This window comes from Drosophila rhopaloa, unplaced genomic scaffold (genome assembly GCF_018152115.1).
Source record: "Drosophila rhopaloa isolate 14029-0021.01 unplaced genomic scaffold, ASM1815211v1 contig_184, whole genome shotgun sequence".
Taxonomy (NCBI): Eukaryota; Metazoa; Arthropoda; class Insecta; order Diptera; family Drosophilidae; genus Drosophila; species Drosophila rhopaloa.
The window spans coordinates 237,215-262,672 of NW_025335066.1; the positions used below are offsets into that span (position 1 = coordinate 237,215).

Here is a 25,458-nt window from a genome sequence, read left to right on the forward strand (position 1 = left end):
ATTGAGTGTGCAAAGGCTTAAGTGAAATACAAACGCAAACGTTAATAATAAAAGGGAATAAGAACTTCATGAAGATAAAGATAGTAGTATAAGGTAATCTTAAATTTTAATAAGGGCTTAATATATATAAAATATTTAAAAATTTCATTGTTTGTTCCATAGATAAGTTTTACTTAATATACAAAATATATATATATTTTCCATTATTTGGTTCTAAAGGTTGTATTTTTTTTTTAGTGTATTCATTTAATTTTATTTCCTCACTAGTATTATTATTTAATTATTTATTATTTTTAACTGTTCTTCTAATAATGAATCGCGTTCGGCTTTAGGACAACAAATGTTTTAATAATGTTCTTAAAAAATCTCCAATTTAATTCGCTTTCAACATGTTCTCTTTAACTTTTGTTTAACTATTTTATTAATCAATAAATTCGAATGCCGAGTATAAATTAACCAAAGAATAAAAATTGTTTTGTAGTGACTCACTTTGTATTCTCCACGACGAAAGATCGATCTCCCGAGCGGTGTCTGTAAAAGAATAGCGACTCTGGATCGCAATGGGTTAAATACATACAGAGCATTCACATGTTTTAGCCAACAACTATTTTCTTAATTAACAATTTCCTAAAACCGAACCGTTACATGATTTCAATTTTATTCTTTCATTCGGTTCTACCTGTTCCTATATTTCCTGTTACTACAATTTTTTTTTTTTTATTTAACTTTGCTTTTATTTATTGAATCTTCTCTTAATTTTGAGACTAACAATAAGTTTACGAATCTTAACATTAAAATTTAACTAACAGTATAATAAGACTGCATTCTGGTTGCGCGTGCCTCAAGTCGGTCGCTGGGTGGGTAAGTCATTGCGACGAAGACGTGATTGGTTGATCAACCTTGTAAGACCTCTCGCCAGGTGGTTAGGGTGCAACGGTAGCTTGGTAAAGTACTTTTCCTTCTGTTCTGCGATCACTTCTTTGACTGGTAGAATGTTTAAGTCGCGATGTATGGTTTCGTTGCGAACGTACCACGGTGCCCCGGTGATTGTTCTCAAGATCTTCGACTGAGCTCGCTGGACTATGTCAATATTGCTATTGCTGGCATTCCCCCATAACTGAGAGCCGTACATCCATATAGGTTTTAGTACCGAGTTATACAGCAGGACTTTATATTCAAGACTAAGGGGAGACCGAGCGTTGATAAGCCAATGAAGGCTACTGGCTTTTAGCTTTAGGTGTGTTCTTTTGGCTTCAATGTGCCGGCGCCATGTGGTTCTTCTGTCGAGGTGTACTCCTAGATATGTCACTTCGTTTGCTTGCGGGAGTAGAGTATGGTTTAACATGAGCGGCGGGCAGTTTTGCCTGTTCAGGGGGAACGTAACGTGCTTGCATTTTTGTTCGTTCACTTTAATTCGCCAATCTGATAGCCACTTTTCTACATCGACCAGATGAAGAGCGAGCTGCGCAATTGCTTGCATCGGGCATTTTGAGCGGCTGAGAATGGCTGTATCATCAGCAAACGTAGATGTTGTTAGTCGTGTGCTTGTTGGGATGTCTGCTGTGTAGAGGACATATAATGTTGGCCCAAGCACGCTTCCTTGAGGAACTCCAGCTCCAATAGTGAAATCGTCAGTTATAGCAGTGTTGCATCGAACAGCAAATTTTCTGTCGTAGAGGTAAGACTCTAGAAGCTTATGGGTGTTGTAGGGGAGCATTGTCTTGATCTTGAACATTAGACCTTCTAGCCAAACTCTATCAAATGCTTGAGAGTCGTCTAAAAATATGGCAGTACAGTACTCTCGTTTTTCGAACGCGTTCCGAATTTCTGATGTTATCCGGTTGACCTGCTCAATTGTTCCGTGCTTTTCACGAAACCCAAATTGATGTGACGGAATTCCTTGCCTGGATTCTTAGGTATGTGTTTATCCGAATCAATACGCATTTTTCAAAGAGTTTAGATAAGAAAGGAGTAGGCTTATAGGTCTATACGACGTGGAATTGTGTGGTTTTCTGGCTTTGCTATCATTATTATAATCGACTTTTTCCATCTCACTGAAATGGCCAAGTTTTGCGATGGCATTAAAAAGCTGGGTTTGTGCAAACGGCGCAATATGGGAGCTCAATGATCATTTTGGGAGTTATGAGGTCGCAGCCCGGGGATTTTTTCGGATTCAGCTGATTTTTGATGATGTTAACGGCAAGGTCGGCAAGGTGAACGCACTAGTGGCAGGATTTGGTTGGAAGACATTTTTAAGGTGGTTGGCAAACGTGCTGGCTCTGTCTGCATCGCTGCGCGCCCAGCCGCCTGTGGGGTTTCTAATAGGCATCACGGTTACTTTCGGTGAGCTTAGAGTAGGGTGAGCTCTCCATAGTGAGTGTTTTGTGCTAGATGTTGACAATTGCTCTATGTAGCGTCGGTGGACATGTGCTTCTTCTTGCTGTAAAGCTTTTGTGAGTTGACGTGAGGCATATTTGAAGCTTTGCCTAGCAGATGGTGATCTGTGGAGTTGCCACTCTCGACGTAAGCGTCGCTTTTCGAGGACGAGCTGTTCTATTTGTAGATTTGTCTTCTTTTGGTTGCTTTGTGTACTTGTAGTTTGGGGTGTTGAAACTCGAGCTGCAGAGACGAGTACAGACTCCAGTGTATTAACAAATCTGTCTACGTTGGCTTCATCGTTGAGATGAGGACTTAGCTCAATGTGTGAGCTAATGTATTTCTTGTACTTAACCCAATTGGTTTTCTGAGATGTCAATTTAAACGATTGCTCCAATGCGCCTGGATGTCGGAGAAGAATAAACAGGACAGGCGAGTGATCCGATGAAAGATCCGAGAGGCATTCGGCGCTTATCAGATTTTTAGAAATGTTTTTGGTAATTGCAAAGTCTATTAAATCGGGTAGTTTCCTTGGGTCTGCCGGCCAGTATGTTGGTCTGCCAGGAGAAACATAGTCCAGCTTGTTCTTGGCTTTTATAACTGCATTATAGAGCTGTTTTCCTTTTGGAGTCACGAGACGTGATCCCCAGTGTGTGTGCTTGGCGTTATAGTCCCCTGCTGCTATGAAGTGGTCTCCTAGTGAGTTGAAAAACTGCATAAACTCATCTTCAGCTATGGTGAAGCGAGGGGGGCAGTATACGGCGGCTAGTGTAAGTTGGTTGCCAGTATTTGTTTGTATATTTATAGATGTGGCCTGTAGATAATTTTTAGCAAATTTGTTATGATAGTGGTGCTTAATACGGCTTCTGATTAGAATTCCAGTCCCACCATGTGCTTTACCATCTGGATGATTTGTTCCGTAAAATGAGTAACCTCGTAGTTGAAAATTGTATTTATTTGTAAGGTGTGTTTCTGAAAGCAGCATTACGTCGATATGGTTGTCGAGTAGGAATTGAGCTAACTCAAGTTTATGCTGTGAGACGCCGTTAGCGTTCCACGTAGATATCCTTAGGGAAGTCATTATTTGGATTGTTGTGAAACCAGCATTTGAATCAGTAGATTTTGGTTTCGCATTAAATCTTGCATAGTTGTGCGCATAAACGACATAAACTCCGTAAGGCTTTGCTGCAGGCTGTATATCATATCTTCGAAGTTGCTTTTTGACTGCTCCGGGAATTGTTGCTGCTGAGCCGTGTTCGGTTCTTGGTATGCTGATTGCAGAAATGAACTTTTTGAGACAGGGTTAGCCAGTCCTGATTTTAAAGCGCTTGCGTAAGTCACATTTTTATCAGAGTTTAAGGGTCCTAGTGAGGATCTGGCTGCAGTCGAGAAGAAGACTTCAGGGTTTGTTCTGGAAGCTGTCATCTGTTTATTTTGGGTGCGGGCGGCAGTTCCTCTCTGGTGGATGCGACTTTTCAGCTCCTTGTAAACAGGGCAGCCTCTGTAGTTAGCAGTGTGATTGCCACCGCAGTTGCCGCACTTTTTCGAGTTGCAGTCATCTTTGCTCGTTGGGCAGTGTGCGGAGTCATGAAGATCTCCACAAACTACACACACCGGGCGCAGTTTACAGTATGACCTTGTATGGCCATATTCTTGGCAGTTCGCACATTGTACCGGGCCATTGCGTTTGTGCGGTTCCTCAACTGTAATTCTGCGGTGCAGCAGGAACTGAAGATTGTAAATGGGGTGCACTTCGTATTTCTTTAGGGGCTTATTTTCTGGTTCGAGCTCAACCTTAAAGAGTGGCTTTCTATCCCTGTTAAGGATGTTGAAGACTGTCTTAGCGTTAAATCCCTTCTCTTGAAGCGCCTTTGTTATCTCTGCAGGCGTTACGTCGGACTCTATGCCCTTAAGTACGACTTGCAGGCCCTTGCTACTTTTTAGCTGATAAGTGTAAAAGTTCTTTTTATTCTCGGAAAGATATTTCGATAATACTCTGTAATTATCTTCAGACTTCATTTGAACCTTTGTTTCCTGGATGTTTCCCTTTACTAGAGGTATTATGTGGAAGTTATCCTTTCCAATAAGCTCGATAATTTTGGTGACAAGAACATTGGAACTTTTTTCTCGAATATAAATAGGCGGAGGTTTTGGCTTCCTTTTCTCGACTTCAGTGGATTCGGCCGCCTCAACGTCATAGGCGTCTTCCAAGATTTTAAATCGGTTTGAGTTCGTGGGCGTTTCTATTCCAGCTAGGCTAGCATTGTTACGGGTTATTTTGCGTTGAGAATTTAGAGGGCTCAGCTTCCTTTTGATTTGGATGTATCGATCCATACCAGTCTGCACAGCCGGCTTAGTACATTCATTGGTTTTGTTCTGTTTTTCTGGCAGCGCAGTGGCAGACGTATTAATATTTGCGCTGCTAGCTGATGATGTCATTAAACGAGCAGTCGATACGGTTGCAGTTGTTGTTGTAGTTACAGTTGACGTTGTTAAAGAAATTGCGGTGCTAGTTACTGCTGATGAGCTTAGGTTATTGCATACCTGCATTGAGGCACATTCAGCGCTCTTTGGCCGCAGAGACGTCGATGGTAGCGAGGGGGAGCAAGAACGCGCTCTCTCGCTCGATACGTTTAAGAACTCGGTCAAGTTGGGGGTAATTGCCCGCGCTTGATCAGAGCTTGCATTATTTTCGGTTGCTTTAAAAGAGAAGTACGCGTTATTTCTTTGTACTGAGAGCCGTCTCTCGTCTTGCTCACGTTGACGTTGTGTACGAACGTCGTTCAGACTCATTGTATTCGTGGTAAAGTTAATTAGAGTTTTAAGTGTTAAGTTTTATATTAATTAAATGACCAATCAATATAAACATTCGCGATTTCATCGCAGAAAGCGTCTTTTCGCGTTATAGTAGATTTATTAAAACGGTCACTGCACTTTTGTGATTTTATTGAATATTTTTTCCCGGAGCACAATAAATACACGTCTGCATGCGACGACGGTTTAATATTACTACTGTTACTAAAATAATTTTATTTTATTTAATATTTAATTTAATTTAATTTCAAGCTTTTCTCTCAGTGCATAAGTCTGCGCATATTTTATGACTCTGGCCAATCTAGCAGTCATCTGGGGTGTGTTAAATGTTAAAGAAATTCTAACACTGTGCAAATTTATATTCTTTTAGAATAATTAGGAAGCTGCGAATCCATGAGTTATTTGTCGTAGCACGGCTATTCATTATTTGCGGCGATGGCAGACCTCAGCTGCGGATTCACTTTCTGGCTCTCCCTAACCCCGTTGGGTAATTTTCCATTGCACGTGATCGAGCCTTAACACTAGCGTTTTGGCCAAGTTAAACTTGGGCCGACTGATCGGGACTCCTGGGGGACTACATATTCACTGTGCACGAAATAACTAGATGATGGTGCTGCTCTTGTTTGTTGCCTAATTAATTGCTGCTGCTCTTAACTACAGAGGGGGAGCCGGCTGAGGCGGTTACAAAAAGAGCGGCTTTTCTGTCCGCTTAGATTAACTGAACACTCAGAGAACACGCCTTAGATTGCGATGTGAAGCTGCTGGTGCTTGGATGTCCGCTGAGGGACACTGTGGGTATCCGGTGTTCGCTGGGCGCGTCCCTCGAGCACTTGCCGCAGCCGCAGGTGGTCAATGGGGCTCTCTGATCCAATAGGATTTAAGAAAATGCCTGGATTGATTGCCGACAATATAAACATATATCCCACTTGATTTATAGAACTTTTCCGCCTACCTTTTTGGGGACTTAGCGTGCTGCACTCGATTTTTAAAACTTGTTTCACTTTTTGGACTTAGCCTGCCGCACTCGAATTAAACGCGTGTGATCGCTTTGAAAATTTTAAAAGAAAAGAACGTGTCCGAAATTCGGATGTGGGTCTGTAAAGTTGGCTGCGGTGCGGAAGCCGAGCTTTGTATTGCGACTCTGTTGCAGCTGACTTATGCCAGCTGATCTAATGCAGCTGCATCTGAGGTCCACCAATTTTGGCAACGCTAAAGCTAAGTGCATATGTACCTATGTATTTATAGAGCCTACTTTCAGGATCACTACATATATACGTGGTCGTACAAACGCTTCAGGCGCTGTTACAAAACCCCCCGCCGAAATCCAGCTAGGGTATTTGTACCAGATACCCTAGATGGATACCGCCTGAAGCTTGGTCACTGGCGAATATCCTTAGCATGATAAGTGCCTAACAACCGACCCTGTGGATCTTCCAATTCGTAATAGCAGTTACCCAACTTCTTACGCACTCGGGCTTTGACAAATGAAGGGCCAAACTTTGCGTTGTATCCAGTTTGGAAGCAACTCTGCTTAAAATTACGTCGAAACACCTCTTGACCGGCTTTGAAAGATACTACCTTGGACCGAAGGTTGTATCGCTTTTCATTTTCATCATGCATCTTCTGCATCCGCTTCTTAGCTTCAGTATGAACAATTTCGAAAGAGTCCGGACGGTTAAATAATACGGAACGATCGTTGAGCAAGTTAAGCTTTCTAAGCAGAGAATATGTTGCACCCGATGTGACCATATGTTGACCATAGATCATGTAGTAAGGTGACGTTCCGATACTATAATGCACTGAGGAACGCAAAGCGCAACTAATCCTACTCAAATTCTCGTCCCAGTCCTTTTGGTCTGAACGTACATAAGCCCTGATTCCTGAGATAACAGAGCGGTTAACGCGTTCTGAAGCGTTAGCTTGAGGAGCATGCACCGCTGTTAATACGTGCGTTACTCCGTACTGTTGCATTAGTTTCTTAAAACCTACAGCACGAAACTGGGAGCCGTTATCTGACACAATGGTCTCTGGCACGCCGTATGTCATAAAAAGTTCACTCTCAAGATAGTTTACTACCACAGCGGTATTTATCTTCTTAACCGGCTTCAGGAATACATATTTCGAAAAGTGATCAAGCACTATAAAAATGCCAACATTTCCGCTTCGAGAGCGTGGATAGAATCCGAGGAAATCAATAAAAAGTCTCTGGAAGAACCGTTGTGTCTCCGGAGCTTTTCCTAAAGGCGGACGTAGAGAACAATTCGGCGACTTGGTGGATTTGCACACTTCGCAAGCATTGACATACACTTTTACATCTTTTACTAATCCGGGCCAGTAGTAGTAGCGCCTAAGTCTCTCAATAGTTTTATGTATCCCGCCGTGCGAGCATAAGGAACTGTCATGAGCGCGAACAAGGACATCTGGGATCATTTCTTTGGGTACCCACAGCTTCCATGCGTACTCGTCATGAAGGGTTTCTCCCGTCAGATGTTCTGCCTTTCTATATAAATACCCACCATCGACTTTCAAATCCGGGAAATTGGCCTCGTTAGCGCTGACACTATCGACTAATCCCTTGTATCCAGCAGACTTGAAATGATCGGAGTTTAAATCGACAAGTAACCCATCTTGTAGATCTATAGCAGCAAGCTCATCTTCGTTGACTCGAGACAGTGAATCGGGAACTACGTTTAATGAACCCTTGCGGTGATCGATACGAAACTTGAAAGGTTGTAAAGCAATCGCCCATCGACCCAGTCGGGAATTTAAGTCGCGATCGGCCATAAGCCACTTAAGAGAAGCGTGATCGGTGACAATTTGAAAGCTGTGACCTTCGACGTAAGCTCGGAAATGTTTAAGAGCAACAATTGCTGCCAAACACTCTTGTTCCGTGACAGTGTAATTTTTCTGAGCCTTGTTCAACTTTTTCGACACGAAAGCAATCGGACGCTCGTCTCCTTCTTCAGAAACCTGAACCAAAACTGCTCCTACCCCGCTCTTGCTGGCATCACAATGTATTGAGAAGGGCTTAGAAAAATCTGGATTGCAAAGTACAGGCGCTTCCGTTAAACACTTCTTTAATTCTTGAAAAGCTATTATTGCTTCAGGAGTCAGACTAAATTTACGCTTTATCGTCATCAGGTCTGTTAAAGGGGCTGATAGAGCTGCAAAATTGGGAACGAACTTTCTATACCAGCCACAGAGTCCCATAAAGCTTCTTAGTCCACGGAGGGTTTTCGGAATCGGAAAATCTGTGATAGCCGCCACTTTTTCTGGATCTGTGCGTATTCCGCCATCACCAATACCCGTACCCGTCTCATGCAAAAATGGCTTTTGCTAACGTTGATTGTTAAGCCTGCTCTTTTGATGTGCACAGCCAACTCTCTGAGCACCTCCAAATGCGTCTCGAAGCTTGAAGAAACCACCAGTAAGTCGTCTAAATAAACGAAAACTTCATTTCGGTAATGCGGAGGTACCACTTTGTCCATCAGTCTAGACATGGTACTCGTCGCATTGCAAAGACCGACTGGCATCACTTTAAATTGGTAAAGCGGCCTTCCGGGGACAGTAAAGGCCGTTTTGTCGCGAGAGTTGACTTCTAACGGCACCTGCCAATAGGCATCCTTCAAATCTAAGCTAGTAATAAACTCTGCCTTCTGAAGTCGACTCAAAATCCCGTTTATCTGCGGCAAGGGGTAAGCGTCTTTTTCTGTGAAGCTATTTACCTTTCGGCAGTCAAGACAAATTCGGACTTTACCGGGCTTGCTTACCATAACTATTGGCGAAGACCAAGCACTTTGCGACTCCTCTATAACGCCTAACTGTATCATTCTGTCTATTTCGGTATACATAGCCTTTTCTACGGTTCTGCACTACCCACGTCTATTGAGTGTGTGATTAAATTAGTCTTCCCAAGAACTTCCTGCGTGAAAGATGTAAAACAATTGATAACTTCCGAAAGTTTTTTCCTCTGGCCTTCAGATAATACATGGGTATCGACACTACTGCTGTCAATGGCTTTGGCTTTGGCTTCAGCTAACTCTACTTCTTCAATCGCTAGACTTTTGGGAAGAAGGTCGTAGTGCTTCCAGAAATCTATTCCCAGGTATAAGTCGTGTTTCAAAGAAGGCACAATGTAAATAGGTAAACATTTCCTAACATTTGCGTATTCTATTTCAACCTTGATCCGCCCTACTACTCGCTGAGGACTTCCATCAGCCGTCACAGCATTACTTTCCATCGCTCTAAAAGGCACATTTCCGGCCTTTACTTCGGCTGCTAAACTCCCACCTACACAACTAATAGACGCCCCTGAATCGAGTAAGCCGTATACAGTCCGATCCAACAGCCGAACTGGTATAACTGGTCGAGGATCCCGAGCTGCGTAAGGATTAGCACAAATGTATTCTAGGCCGAGTTCGCAACGCTTCACGGTTTGCCAGAAGCTTTTCATACGCCTTGAACTACGCGATTTGCGCTTTTGTAAGTCAGGTAAATAATTGTATTTATGAACAGCTGGTGTTTTTCTTAATTTATGAATTTTGTGATGGAGCAGAGAACTATTATTACTAATTAACACATCTAAAGAACTGGGATTATCGCCTTTAAACAACGTACTTCTCACTCCAACGTTGTCACTTGATTTCGTAAGGCACTCAAAGGCGTCGATCTGAACGGCGATCTCGACGTGCCGGCTTTGGAGTTTTTTGCGCACTTAGCACAACTTGGCTTATATGTGTTGGGGCTCCACAACCATAACAGAAAACTCTCCTTTCGGACAAACAGTCCTGGCATCTGTGGCCCTCTTTCCGACAGTTCCAACACACGAGTGAAAACGCTTCTATTTCTAACTCCGTCTCAGCTTCTTGCTCGCTTCGCTTCCCAGAATCTTGAACTATTTCTGAGATTTCTCGCCTGAATGGGCTGGTTTTTCCATACCCGTGTATCTTCTTGACTTCATCCAAGAAGACCTCGCGTCTTCTGCAAGTTTCTCTTAGCTCCTGAACAGTTCTGATTTCTACGTTAAGGATTTCATGCCTAATCTCTGGGCGTAAATTATTCTTTAGGACTCGTACAAGCTTACGAGCAGACCATGGAACTTCTAATTGATCTACCAATCCCGATATGCTATCGTAAAAGCTGTCGAAAGATTCACTGGTCTTCTGCTTCCTATTTCTAATGAGCTCTTCAACATCTACGTCGTCCCTTTCTTCCCGAAATTGTGTACGTAAGGCTGAACACAACAAATCCCATTGAACTCTACTCACGGACTTGTGGTAGCGCCAATAGAACTCATAGGCTTTACCTTCGAAAAGAACACTGGCATTTCTGCACAGTATTGCGAAGTTTCCCTCCAATGTCTGGTGTGTAAGTGCCTCAACTCTATATATAAAGTTGTCTACTGACACTCCGACTCCAGAGTACTTCAACTTCCACCCATTGAGGATCTGCACAACCTTATCCGGTCGGTTATTCAAATCGGATCCAATGCTCCTGTGAGAGATGGGTGATCCAGCATTGTTTGCTGCTAAGTTATCGTTTTGGTTGCTTAACTCTCTTTCGTAAGGTCTGTAACCTTCTGTAGCGCGTGAAGGCGAAGTAGATCTTATCCCGCTATTATCATTTTCATTAGATGGCGTTACTGTCAATCGTCGAAAGCTTTCTTCTACCGAACTCTGAACTAACTCTACAAGTTTCTCAGAAAGAGTCGTGAGCAATCTTCGCTCCATATGTAACCAATTACTGGGCCCTCTCTCTATACTTTTACTTCCCCGGGCCTTCTCTGCGGCTGAGGGTTGGGCCAAGCCTTCTTCTAAGACTGGACCTTTAGCACGCGTTTTTGGACCAGCTGGCCTACAAGGCACTAGGCAAACGGGACACTTATCGTTCCCCTTGAAATGAGTCTCAATACGTTTCTTGTGATACTCGTGTTGACATGAAGTAGTATACGAGTTCGCTGCGCCTTTTATTTCCCTCTCGCACAACGGGCATACTGGTGCCGAAGCGCCTAATGGAGAGTGTATCATTTTAGAAAAATGAGCAACTGACGATCGAATAAAGACAACCCTATAAATTGATACTAAACGCGTACTTTATTGCGTTTAACTAAAGCGAAAAAGATAACTGATCTATAATCACAAAAATACTGATTGAACTCTGCACTTGATGTCTAGCGTGTCGTAGGGTATTAATAAATATTGTTTACTGAAATTCTCTTCGTTGAGATTTAGATTTGAGAGGTTTTAGCAAGATAACAAAAGATGATTGAAGATATTTTGAAGATATTCTAATGAATTATTCCGGACAGAACGCCGTTCACAATAAACACTGTCTGTATTCCGGCGCCATTCTTTTTAATAATAATAATTAATTATAACTGTAACGTGCAACCTTATGTTGCACAGTATTGGACACAGATCTGACCTTGCGGGGCACGCTATAGTATCCGGCTCTAGCTCGTCGGCTTTGGGGGTGGAGGTCTTGCTAATTCAGATCTGGTACTTGCCTATTATTATTAATCGAAAATTGAGCGTGCTTGCGACGACGAACGAAATTATATCGTAGACAATGGAGAGAAACCGGGAGAAGGTAAATTGATTCCAGTAGAAAGATAGATTAAACTAAGAGAAGGAAACAGGAAAAGGAAAATTCAGTAAACGAGACGCCGATGTTGGTACGCCTGTAGCCCGCCCTACCTAAGATCACTGGATCCGATTTATAATTCGCGTGATCCCTTTAGATACCCTTACGACCGCATAATCATCAGCAGAGTTCTAGTCAAATAACTACTCCATAATTTCGTTCAAATTCATTTTTAATAATCTAAATTAAATTCTATGCCTAAGTTGTCAGAGCAACATTGAGTGTGCAAAGGCTTAAGTGAAATACAAACGCAAACGTTAATAATAAAAGGGAATAAGAACTTCATGAAGATAAAGATAGTAGTATAAGGTAATCTTAAATTTTAATAAGGGCTTAATATATATAAAATATTTAAAAATTTCATTGTTTGTTCCATAGATAAGTTTTACTTAATATACAAAATATATATATATTTTCCATTATTTGGTTCTAAAGGTTGTATTTTTTTTTTAGTGTATTCATTTAATTTTATTTCCTCACTAATATTATTATTTAATTATTTATTATTTTTAACTGTTCTTCTAATAATGAATCGCGTTCGGCTTTAGGACAACAAATGTTTTAATAATGTTCATAAAAAAAAATCTCCAATTTAATTCGCTTTTAACATGTTCTCTTTAACTTTTGTTTCACTATTTTATTAATCAATAAATTCGAATGCCGAGTATAAATTAACCAAAGAATAAAAATTGTTTTGTAGTGACTCACTTTGTATTCTCCACGACGAAAGATCGATCTCCCGAGCGGTGTCTGTAAAAGAATAGCGACTCTGGATCGCAATGGGTTAAATACATACAGAGCATTCACATGTTTTAGCCAACAACTATTTTCTTAATTAACAATTTCCTAAAACCGAACCGTTACATGATTTCAATTTTATTCTTTCATTCGGTTCTACCTGTTCCTATATTTCCTGTTACTAAAATTTTTTTTTTTTATTTAACTTTGCTTTTATTTATTGAATCTTCTCTTAATTTTGAGACTAACAATAAGTTTACGAATCTTAACATTAAAATTTAACTAACAGTATAATAAGACTGCATTCTGGTTGCGCGTGCCTCAAGTCGGTCGCTGGGTGGGTAAGTCATTGCGACGAAGGCGTGATTGGTTGATCAACCTTGTAAGACCTCTCGCCAGGTGGTTAGGGTGCAACGGTAGCTTGGTAAAGTACTTTTCCTTCTGTTCTGCGATCACTTCTTTGACTGGTAGAATGTTTAAGTCGCGATGTATGGTTTCGTTGCGAACGTACCACGGTGCCCCGGTGATTGTTCTCAAGATCTTCGACTGAGCTCGCTGGACTATGTCAATATTGCTATTGCTGGCATTCCCCCATAACTGAGAGCCGTACATCCATATAGGTTTTAGTACCGAGTTATACAGCAGGACTTTATATTCAAGACTAAGGGGAGACCGAGCGTTGATAAGCCAATGAAGGCTACTGCCTTTTAGCTTTAGGTGTGTTCTTTTGGCTTCAATGTGCCGGCGCCATGTGAGTCTTCTGTCGAGGTGTACTCCTAGATATGTCACTTCGTTTGCTTGCGGGAGTAGAGTATGGTTTAACATGAGCGGCGGGCAGTTTTGCCTGTTCAGGGTGAACGTAACGTGCTTGCATTTTTGTTCGTTCACTTTAATTCGCCAATCTGATAGCCACTTTTCTACATCGACCAGATGAAGAGCGAGCTGCGCAATTGCTTGCATCGGGCATTTTGAGCGGCTGAGAATGGCTGTATCATCAGCAAACGTAGATGTTGTTAGTCGTGTGCTTGTTGGGATGTCTGCTGTGTAGAGGACATATAATGTTGGCCCAAGCACGCTTCCTTGAGGAACTCCAGCTCCAATAGTGAAATCGTCAGTTATAGCAGTGTTGCATCGAACAGCAAATTTTCTGTCGTAGAGGTAAGACTCTAGAAGCTTATGGGTGTTGTAGGGGAGCATTGTCTTGATCTTGAACATTAGACCTTCTAGCCAAACTCTATCAAATGCTTGAGAGACGTCTAAAAATATGGCAGTACAGTACTCTCGTTTTTCGAACGCGTTCCGAATTTCTGATGTTATCCGGTTGACCTGCTCAATTGTTCCGTGCTTTTCACGAAACCCAAATTGATGTGACGGAATTCCTTCCTGGATTCTTAGGTATGTGTTTATCCGAATCAATACGCATTTTTCAAAGAGTTTAGATAAGCATGAGAGTAGGCTTATAGGTCTATACGACGTGGGAATTGTGTGGTCTTTTCCTGGCTTTGCTATCATTATTATAATCGACCTTTTCCATCTCACTGGAAAGTGGCCAAGTTTTGCGATGGCATTAAAAAGCTGGGTGATAGTGCAAACGGCGCAATATGGGAGCTCAATGATCATTTTGGGAGTTATGAGGTCGCAGCCCGGGGATTTTTTCGGATTCAGCTGATTTTTGATGATGTTAACGGCAAGGTCGGCAAGGTGAACGCACTAGTGGCAGGATTTGGTTGGAAGACATTTTTAAGGTGGTTGGCAAACGTGCTGGCTCTGTCTGCATCGCTGCGCGCCCAGCCGCCTGTGGGGTTTCTAATAGGCATCACGGTTACTTTCGGTGAGCTTAGAGTAGGGTGAGCTCTCCATAGTGAGTGTTTTGTGCTAGATGTTGACAATTGCTCTATGTAGCGTCGGTGGACATGTGCTTCTTCTTGCTGTAAAGCTTTTGTGAGTTGACGTGAGGCATATTTGAAGCTTTGCCTAGCAGATGGTGATCTGTGGAGTTGCCACTCTCGACGTAAGCGTCGGTTTTCGAGGACGAGCTGTTCTATTTGTAGATTTGTCTTCTTTTGGTTGCTTTGTGTACTTGTAGTTTGGGGTGTTGAAACTCGAGCTGCAGAGACGAGTACAGACTCCAGTGTATTAACAAATCTGTCTACGTTGGCTTCATCGTTGAGATGAGGACTTAGCTCAATGTGTGAGCTAATGTATTTCTTGTACTTAACCCAATTGGTTTTCTGAGATGTCAATTTAAACGATTGCTCCAATGCGCCTGGATGTCGGAGAAGAATAAACAGGACAGGCGAGTGATCCGATGAAAGATCCGAGAGGCATTCGGCGCTTATCAGATTTTTAGAAATGTTTTTGGTAATTGCAAAGTCTATTAAATCGGGTAGTTTCCTTGGGTCTGCCGGCCAGTATGTTGGTCTGCCAGGAGAAACATAGTCCAGCTTGTTCTTGGCTTTTATAACTGCATTATAGAGCTGTTTTCCTTTTGGAGTCACGAGACGTGATCCCCAGTGTGTGTGCTTGGCGTTGTAGTCCCCTGCTGCTATGAAGTGGTCTCCTAGTGAGTTGAAAAACTGCATAAACTCATCTTCAGCTATGGTGAAGCGAGGGGGCAGTATACGGCGGCTAGTGTAAGTTGGTTGCCAGTATTTGTTTGTATATTTATAGATGTGGCCTGTAGATAATTTTTAGCAAATTTGTTATGATAGTGGTGCTTAATACGGCTTCTGATTAGAATTCCAGTCCCACCATGTGCTTTACCATCTGGATGATTTGTTCCGTAAAATGAGTAACCTCGTAGTTGAAAATTGTATTTATTTGTAAGGTGTGTTTCTGAAAGCAGCATTACGTCGATATGGTTGTCGAGTAGGAATTGAGCTAACTCAAGTTTATGCTGTGAGACGCCGTTAGCGTTCCACGTAGATATCCTTAGGGAAGTCATTATTTGGATTGTTGTGAAACCAGCATTTGAATCAGTAGATTTTGGTTTCGCATTAAATCTTGCATAGTTGTGCGCATAAACGACATAAACTCCGTAAGGCTTTGCTGCAGGCTGTATATCATATCTTCGAAGTTGCTTTTTGACTGCTCCGGGAATTGTTGCTGCTGAGCCGTGTTCGGTTCTTGGTATGCTGATTGCAGAAATGAACTTTTTGAGACAGGGTTAGCCAGTCCTGATTTTAAAGCGCTTGCGTAAGTCACATTTTTATCAGAGTTTAAGGGTCCTAGTGAGGATCTGGCTGCAGTCGAGAAGAAGACTTCAGGGTTTGTTCTGGAAGCTGTCATCTGTTTATTTTGGGTGCGGGCGGCAGTTCCTCTCTGGTGGATGCGACTTTTCAGCTCCTTGTAAACAGGGCAGCCTCTGTAGTTAGCAGTGTGATTGCCACCGCAGTTGCCGCACTTTTTCGAGTTGCAGTCATCTTTGCTCGTTGGGCAGTGTGCGGAGTCATGAAGATCTCCACAAACAACACACACCGGGCGCAGTTTACAGTATGACCTTGTATGGCCATATTCTTGGCAGTTCGCACATTGTACCGGGCCATTGCGTTTGTGCGGTTCCTCAACTGTAATTCTGCGGTGCAGCAGGAACTGAAGATTGTAAATGGGGTGCACTTCGTATTTCTTTAGGGGCTTATTTTCTGGTTCGAGCTCAACCTTAAAGAGTGGCTGCGGCTTTCTATCCCTGTTAAGGATGTTGAAGACTGTCTTAGCGTTAAATCCCTTCTCTTGAAGCGCCTTTGTTATCTCTGCAGGCGTTACGTCGGACTCTATGCCCTTAAGTACGACTTGCAGGCCCTTGCTACTTTTTAGCTGATAAGTGTAAAAGTTCTTTTTATTCTCGGAAAGATATTTCGATAATACTCTGTAATTATCTTCAGACTTCATTTGAACCTTTGTTTCCTGGATGTTGCCCTTTACTAGAGGTATTATGTGGAAGTTATCCTTTCCAATAAGCTCGATAATTTTGTTGACAAGAACATTGGAACTTTTTTCTCGAATATAAATAGGCGGAGGTTTTGGCTTCCTTTTCTTGACTTCAGTGGATTCGGCCGCCTCAACGTCATAGGCGTCTTCCAAGATTTTAAATCGGTTTGAGTTCGTGGGCGTTTCTATTCCAGCTAGGCTAGCATTGTAACGGGTTATTTTGCGTTGAGAATTTAGAGGGCTCAGCTTCCTTTTGATTTGGATGTAGCGATCCATACCAGTCTGCACAGCCGGCTTAGCACATTCATTGGTTTTGTTCTGTTTTTCTGGCAGCGCAGTGGCAGACGTATTAATATTTGCGCTGCTAGCTGATGATGTCATTAAACGAGCAGTCGATACGGTTGCAGTTGTTGTTGTAGTTACAGTTGACGTTGTTAAAGAAATTGCGGTGCTAGTTACTGCTGATGAGCTTAGGTTATTGCATACCTGCATTGAGGCACATTCAGCGCTCTTTGGCCGCAGAGACGTCGATGGTAGCGAGGGGGAGCAAGAACGCGCTCTCTCGCTCGATACGTTTAAGAACTCGGTCAAGTTGGGGGTAATTGCCCGCGCTTGATCAGAGCTTGCATTATTTTCGGTTGCTTTAAAAGAGAAGTACGCGTTATTTCTTTGTACTGAGAGCCGTCTCTCGTCTTGCTCACGTTGACGTTGTGTACGAACGTCGTTCAGACTCATTGTATTCGTGGTAAAGTTAATTAGAGTTTTAAGTGTTAAGTTTTATATTAATTAAATGACCAATCAATATAAACATTCGCGATTTCATCGCAGAAAGCGTCTTTTCGCGTTATAGTAGATTTATTAAAACGGTCACTGCACTTTTGTGATTTTATTGAATATTTTTTCCCGGAGCACAATAAATACACGTCTGCATGCGACGACGGTTTAATATTACTACTGTTACTAAAAATAATTTTATTTTATTTAATATTTAATTTAATTTAATTTCAAGCTTTTCTCGCAGTGCATAAGTCTGCGCATATTTTATGGCTCTGGCCAATCTAGCAGTTATCTGGGGTGTGTTAAATGTCAAAGAAATTCTAACACTGTGCGAATTTATACTCCTTTAAAAATAATTAAGAAGCAGCGAATCCATGAGTTATTTGTCGTAGCACGGCTGCTCACTGTTTGCGAGTGTATCGGTGATGGCAAACCTCAGCTGCGGGTTCACTTTCAGGCTCTCCCTAACCCCGTTGGGTAATTTTCCATTGTACGTGATCGAACCTTAACACTCGCGCTTTGGCCAAGTTAAACTTGGGCCGACTGATCGGGACTCCTGGGGGACTACATATTCACTGTGCACGAAATAACTAGATGATGGTGCTGCTCTTGTTTGTTGCCTAATTAATTGCTGCTGCTCTTAACTACAGAGGGGGAGCCGGCTGAGGCGGTTACAAAAAGAGCGGCTTTTCTGTCCGCTTAGATTAACTGAACACTCAGAGAACACGCCTTAGATTGCGATGTGAAGCTGCTGGTGCTTGGATGTCCGCTGAGGGACACTGTGGGTATCCGGTGTTCGCTGGGCGCGTCCCTCGATGCACTTGCCGCAGCCGCAGGTGGTCAATGGGGCTCTCTGATCCAATAGGATTTAAGAAAATGCCTGGATTGATTGCCGACAATATAAACATATATCCCACTTGATTTATAGAACTTTTCCGCCTACCTTTTTGGGGACTTAGCGTGCTGCACTCGATTTTTAAAACTTGTTTCACTTTTTGGACTTAGCCTGCCGCACTCGAATTAAACGCGTGTGATCGCTTTGAAAATTTTAAAAGAAAAGAACGTGTCCGAAATTCGGATGTGGGTCTGTAAAGTTGGCTGCGGTGCGGAAGCCGAGCTTTGTATTGCGACTCTGTTGCAGCTGACTTATGCCAGCTGATCTAATGCAGCTGCATCTGAGGTCCACCAATTTTGGCAACGCTAAAGCTAAGTGCATATGTACCTATGTATTTATAGAGCCTACTTTCAGGATCACTACATATACGAGGTGTGTTCAAAAAGTAAGGTGACTTTTCAAATTTCGCGGGCAACATATTTTCGATTATCGATTTTTTTGTTTTGTTATATTGGTACACTCTTCCCTAACATCTGTACCAAGTTTCAATGGAACATCCTCTTTTGTTTGGTTGTGAGAGGCGTAAAGTTACAAGTTATTTTGCGAGCTCGGCGATTTTTTGCTATCGAAAAATATGGATCAAAGGATTTGCATCAAATTTTGTGTAAAAAATAAAATTAAGTGCTCTGAAACACTTGAAATGTTGACAGTGGCATACGGTGAAACTGTTCTGAGTAAAAAAAATGTGTACAAGTGGTACAAACTCTTCCAAGATGGCCGGGAAGATGCCAATGACCAGCCTCGCTCTGGACGCCCAAGCACGTCAACAACTGATGAAAACGTTCAAGCAGTGACGAAAATTGTTTTGGAAAATCGTCGAATCACTATCAGAGAAGTTGCTGAAGATGTCGGTATATCGCTTGGCTCGTGCCATGAAATTTTTTCAAACGTTTTGGGTATGAGTCGTGTGTCAGCGAAGTTTGTTCCGAAGTTGCTGAATTTTGACCAAAAGAACCGTCGCATGAGCATCGCTCAAGAGCTGTTGAATGACGTCAACGACGACCCAGATTTACTCAAAAGGGTCATAACTGGTGACGAATCATGGGTATATGGTTATGATATCGAAACCAAAGCCCAATCGTCCCAATGGAAGAGCCCAGGCGAGCCAAGACCGAAAAAAGCACGCCAAGTTCGATCAAATGTCAAAGTTTTGATCACTGTTTTCTTCGATTACCATGGCGTGGTGCATCAGGAGTTCTTACCATATGGTCGTACGGTCAATAAACAGTATTATCTGGAAGTTATGCGCCGTTTGCGAGAAGCAATACGAAAGAAACGTCCAGAATTGTGGAAAAACAATTCATGGCTTTTGCATCACGATAATGCCCCTGCTCACTCATCTTTGCTTGTGAGAGATTTTTTGGCCAAAAACAACACCACAATAATGCCTCAGCCACCATATTCACCGGATTTGGCCCCATGTGACTTTTTCTTGTTCCCAAAACTGAAGAGACCTATGAAAGGACGGAGATTTGCAACGATTGAAGAGATAAAGACTGCATCGCTGCAAGAGCTCAAGGCTATACCGAAAAGTGCTTATGGGAAGTGCTTTGAGGATTGGAAAAACCGTTGGCATAAGTGTATTGTATCTGAGGGGGATTACTTTGAAGGGGACAACATAAATATTGATAAATAAATTTTTTTCTTGAAAATACAAAGTCACCTTACTTTTTGAACACACCTCGTATACGAGGTCGTACAAACGCTTCAGGCGCTGTTACACTATTTTAACCGATAGTTTAGACGCGTGTCACCATTAGATATTAAAAATTTAAATTATAATAGGTTTCAAGAAAAATTTTTAAACATTATATTAAGCAGCAAAAGTAAATGGGGTTATTATTCTCAATAATAGAGAAAGTCTGCGATCAAAAAATCCATAAAGCCAAAAAGTACTGCGGTGCCTATCAAAAATATTCAAAAAGCTGCTCCTGAATTGTATTAAGCAACACCAAAGAGTTGGTTGTATTAATAATATGGTATAGTCTATTATAGTAATTACAAAATACTCTGAAATGTTCTTGCATATCATAGTTAGGTCTACAATGGTTTTTTGGGGTATGTTAATTCGCTGCAAAATCGTTAATTTCTGACGATTGTTTTTTGACGAATCTGTTAGTCTTAGTTCAGTTTTGGTTTTCTCATGTAATAATACAACATTTAAACAATATGTCTGAAAATGTTCATCCCAAAACATTGAAAAGTAAGTGAGATATAGGCAATCAAAAAGTGCCCTTGCGGTGTGCATCGTAACTGGTCCCAGAATCATCTGAAATTCGAGCAGTGAGATATAGGCAATCAAAAAGTGCCCTTGCGGTGTGCATCGTAACTGGTCCCAGAATCATCTGAAATTCGAGCATCTCGGGTGTTATAGCGTTGATTTCAGCACGAAAGTTTGCCTTAGGCTCGTCAATAGTTTAAGGCTAGTTGGTGTAAACCTTGCTTTTTAGATAACTCCACAAAAAAAGTCCGGGGGTTAAATCAGGTGATCTGGGTGGCCAGTCAATATCGCCTCTTTTTGACACCGGGCGACGATACGACACTGTTGGGTCCTGAGAAACACGCTCTCTCACTGCTTCAGTCAATTCATTGGAACGTCTTGGTCTCTGGTAAACGGCACGTTAAGTAGGAACGACTGTTTTCCATGTAAAGTGCCACTACTTCGGCGCGTTGTTTCGGTGTGAAGCGATCCATGGCAAAAATTGTACTGAATTGACGTTTCATAAACATATATGATGCAATAAATCGGTTGGTAAATGTGATAGTTCTTCAGCGTTTTCATACCGACCTGAGGAATTTAGTAAAGAAGTACTGTGCAAAATTTCAAACCGATTCGTCTAGTAGATTTGCAGATTCGTGTACACCAACTTTGAAAATTACATCTTTTTGTGAAAAAACGCGCTAATTTTTTGCAAACAAATATTGATAACGTCGGAAGTTTTACTCAATTCAATCTAAAATTTTAACACAATATTCCCAAAAGGTTGTGTATTCAAAAAAACAAAATACAATGGATTGGCCGGTCAAATGAAATGAATAAAGTCATTGTGACTTAGTGATCATTAAACTCCTCTTTCAACAGGGAAGTATATGGTCAGAAAACTTAAGTTTTAGGTCCATAAGGGCGCCAAGGTCATTGTTAAGCCGCGTAGATCATGATCACTAAAACAAAACTCCAACCATGATTCGTTTAAATTGTAATAACTGGTGTAATCCAATACATTTAACCGTAAATAAAAAATACATTTCCTCTTTTTACATATTCTGTTAGCATAAGTATTTGTGTACTGTTATTTTTGTTAAGAAAAAAAGTCTCGGTTTCATCATCAGAGGCTGTGGCCGTGTCTTCAGATCCTCATTTGCGCAACACACAAACTTCGCAATCCCACTGGTTACAAGTGCTAGTCGCGACGACCAATTTGCAGACTGTATGTATCCTGTGATCCAACCCGTATCTCCAACCACTATAGGATCAACCATTTATAGTCCAACGCGAACCGTTGTACATTTGTGATAAACAGTAATGAACATTAATGATTTAAGTCAACGCTTTACCAACCAGCATATACGTGACATATTGTGGGCTTACCCGAAAAAGTGTCATCACCAAATAAATATCACAACACCATGTTTAACAAGAAAGAAAAGCTTACTTCGGGCGGTGCCGAAGTTGATATACCCTTGCAGAATATTCTGTAAATTATATTCTCCAAAACTATTCATGTGATGCATTCTTAATACTCATAAAAAATCCCAACTTCCTAACTTTAAAAACGACAAAGTTATGGCATTTCCAATGGTTCAGTTATATGGCAGCTATAGGATATAGTCGACCGATCCCGACCGTTCCGACTTATATACTGCGTGCAAAGGAAGGAAGGGTGTGTGCAAAGTTTCAATTTGATATCTTTAAAACTGAGAGACTAGTTCGCGTAGAAACAGACAGACAGACAGAGAGACGGACAGACGCACAGACGAACATGCTTATATCAACTCAGGACGCGATTCTGATCAAGAATATATATACTTTATAGGGTCGGAGATATCTCCTTCACTGCTTTGCACACTTTTGACCAAAATTATAATACCCTCTCAAGGGTATAAAAAGCAATTATATGCGATTGAACTGAGACAAATTTCGTCATCTGCGTACATCAGGGCACGCGACTCTGTCAAGACTAAAATACGCATGAAGCATCTCAGATCACATTAGACATTAAACTTTTAAAGAGGACTCGTTGAGTCCTACCACTTAGAGAACAATAGGCAGCTAGGACCAATTGGGAATTCTAGAATCGCTTGATCAGTAAACATTGAAAATCTGAGAATGCCTTTTGTGTGCTATTGTCGGCTTGTATATCTTTATCAAAGTTATCTTTTGCAATAAGTAATCACTCTGGCGTGTTTTTATACCCTTGCAGAGGGTATTATAATTTCAGTCACTGCAACGCAGTGAAGGAGACATTTCCGACCCTATAAAGTATATATATTCTTGATCAGCATCACAAGGAGAGTCGATCTAGCTATGTCCGTCTGTCCGTCCGTCTGTCCGTCCGTCTGTCCGTCCATCCGTCCGTCCGTCCGTTTCTACGCAAACTAGTCCCTCAGTTTTAAAGCTACCTGCTTGAAACATTCCCAAAAGTTGTCTTTCTATTTCAGGTACTAAGTCGGAACGAGCCGGATCGGGCTACTGTATCATATAGCTGCCATATAACTGAACGATCGGAAATGCCATTACATTAGTGTTTTTAAAGTTAAGAAGTTGAAATTTTCTATGGTATTTATTTTTGGCTAATCAGTCTGACCTACCACATTTCGTAAGGATCGGACGACTATATCCTATAGCCACGATATATCTGATTGATCGGAAATGCCATAACTTTGGTGTTTTTAAAGTTAGGAAGTTGGAATTTTTTATGAGTATTAAGAATGCATCATATAAATAATTTTGGAGAATATAATTTACAGAATATTCTGCAAGGGTATATCAACTTCGGCTTCGCCCGAAGTTAGCTTTCCTTTCTTGTTTTTTTCTTGTTTGACCTTGGTAGAGGAAATCTTTGAAATTGCAGGTCAAATGACGGCTTAGATTTGAATTATATCTATTACGCAACATTATGCCAACATAACACTGAAATATAAGCTAGATATATAATAGAAATTCAAATCATGGCGTGTAAGAAACCACACGTAAAGTCAAAATGAAACAAAAAGAAACGGCAAATTTCTGAACGTTGCTCACATAAAGGTAAAAATAGGCAACTAAACTTTTCTCTTTGAAATTTTAATGCCTATTTAGTTATGGTATCGAATGGCTATAAAAGCCATCTGAGTTAGACCATTTGATTTCGAATTTTGTTTTGTTTTCAAAATGGTTAATGGTTATGATTATGATGATATAACTCCTCTCTTGCACCATTTAGGATCGTTTTCTCGTCCTTACTTTAATTTTCCAGTAAATGGGCCTTCACTAACAAATGTTTTCAACGTTAGGTTGGCAACTTATATTCAACAAGGTGCTTACCAGCGGGATATACCCTGTCTCCCTTGTAACTCTTGTAAGTTTTTCCATGTTTTAACATTGCAAAAATTTACCACAAATATAATTTTTAAGGTTTGAAAAATGCATTCAGTAGGCATACACTCTGCAATGGCTATTAAGCGGCAAAGAAAACGGCGAGATGAACAAAAAAGAGCACGAGAAAGGCGCTACAGCACACAAAGCTCTGAGAGTGGCGAAACATTTCATTCTCCAACAGGATCTGTGAGACGCAAATATCACCATCCCCATCACGCGGCTAATTCTGGTAGAGGAATGCTTGACAGCCAGGTTTAAATTTTAAAACATTAATATAAATATAAAAGGCTTTAATTTATCCTTTAAATATATAGGTTGTTACAAGTATTGGAATGTTGCACATTGGTATTGTGTTCGTTGTGTTTGGAGTTTTCTTATGCGGGGCTGGTATTATTCCAGATGAAACTATGTCCTGGAATGTATTTAGTAAGTAATCATTTTCTAATACCTATACTTAATGGGTTTCAGTTCATCGAAAAAAAGGTTCTAGCTCAGCCTGGTGGAATGAAGTTACTTGCACCGGCTTATTTTCCCTTGCATTGGGTTTATTTTTACTAATTTTAAACTGTCTTATAAGTCGGAAAGAGGAGGAGGACCTTGAGGACTACGTGCAGCGTCAGCTGACTAGATCTCGTTCAGGTAATATCTTATTTACAAAGAATTTTTCCTAAAATAAATCGATCTTATTCAGGACACCGCCTTGAGCGAGATGTTGAAACCGGTGTGTTAACCACGCGTCATGCTCGTAAGGCTGTTGCCTTAAAAAAAAACGGACGTAACAGCCATCCAGCAGATGTAGCCATCGTAAATTGCGGCCCTACCGAAACTATTTGCAATGGACCGATAGTTGGACGTAATGGTAATATAAATACCAATAACTCAGTAAAAACAGTAATTAAAAATGTTTTTAGGTTTCAACAGCTCTGGTGATGTTATTCTCGAAAAAATTGTGGAGGAAGACACCCCTTATTTAAATGACCGCAGTTCTGGAATATCTCCGATCGAAATAGAAAATGATACAAAACGGCTGTTAAGGAGGGAATCTATAAACGATTCAATCAATATAACACAAATATAAAATATTATATTTTAAATATAATGTAATATTTGTTGTTTTTTATATCTGCGTAGCTTTAAAAAGAATATATAATTAGCAGCAACATATTTTCAAAATCATATTACATTCTTACTGTTACATTTTAAGCGATAAAATAATGTTGAAAACTGCGTAATTTTTTCGAGAAAAATGTACGTATATGTAAGCGGCATTAATTAGCTAAGCAAAGGTTTAATTTGTTATATCACGAAAAGTAACTTTAATGAAAACTCGGAACAATCGTGCGCATTGTCAAATACCTTTTATGCCCTAAACCAGAAAATGGAAAATAATACCTAATAATAATTATTTAAGAAAAATACTCATTTAAGGAATCCCCTTTTTGACTGATACGTATCCTTTGGGGCTTACATTTTACATTCTATTATATACTATTGTATACTTACTTTTTAAAAAACATAAAAATAATAATTCTTAATACACTGCTCTAAATTATTTTTATTAAATTTTGCTTATAAAATAAATTGTTTATTTAATAATACATTAAGGATTTCATTTAAGAGAACATTTTTATGGCCCGGTCTTTAAGAGTCAATCAGCTTAAATTTGTCTCGCAGACAAATAAAATTATATCAATATACAAATAATGGCATT

At 40.8% G+C, this 25,458-nt stretch overlaps 1 protein-coding gene across 3 annotated transcripts in view; it reads left to right on the forward strand.

The window, feature by feature from the left end:
• The window catches only part of LOC108037921, an 84,240-nt gene extending 58,895 nt beyond the window's left edge, over nt 1–25,345 (forward strand). For 2 of the 3 annotated variants that reach the window (XM_044459248.1, XM_044459249.1), the window contains exons 2-7: nt 23,663–23,727; nt 23,784–23,999; nt 24,062–24,173; nt 24,231–24,386; nt 24,439–24,606; nt 24,659–25,345. In XM_044459248.1, the coding sequence (XP_044315183.1) occupies nt 23,793–23,999; nt 24,062–24,173; nt 24,231–24,386; nt 24,439–24,606; nt 24,659–24,825 (810 nt within the window). In that variant the 5' untranslated portion in view covers nt 23,663–23,727; nt 23,784–23,792 and the 3' untranslated portion in view covers nt 24,826–25,345. The remainder of the gene's footprint in view (nt 1–23,662; nt 23,728–23,783; nt 24,000–24,061; nt 24,174–24,230; nt 24,387–24,438; nt 24,607–24,658) is intronic. The other variant, XM_044459250.1, reaches the window with a different exon arrangement.
• The last annotated feature ends 113 nt before the right edge of the window (nt 25,346–25,458 follow it).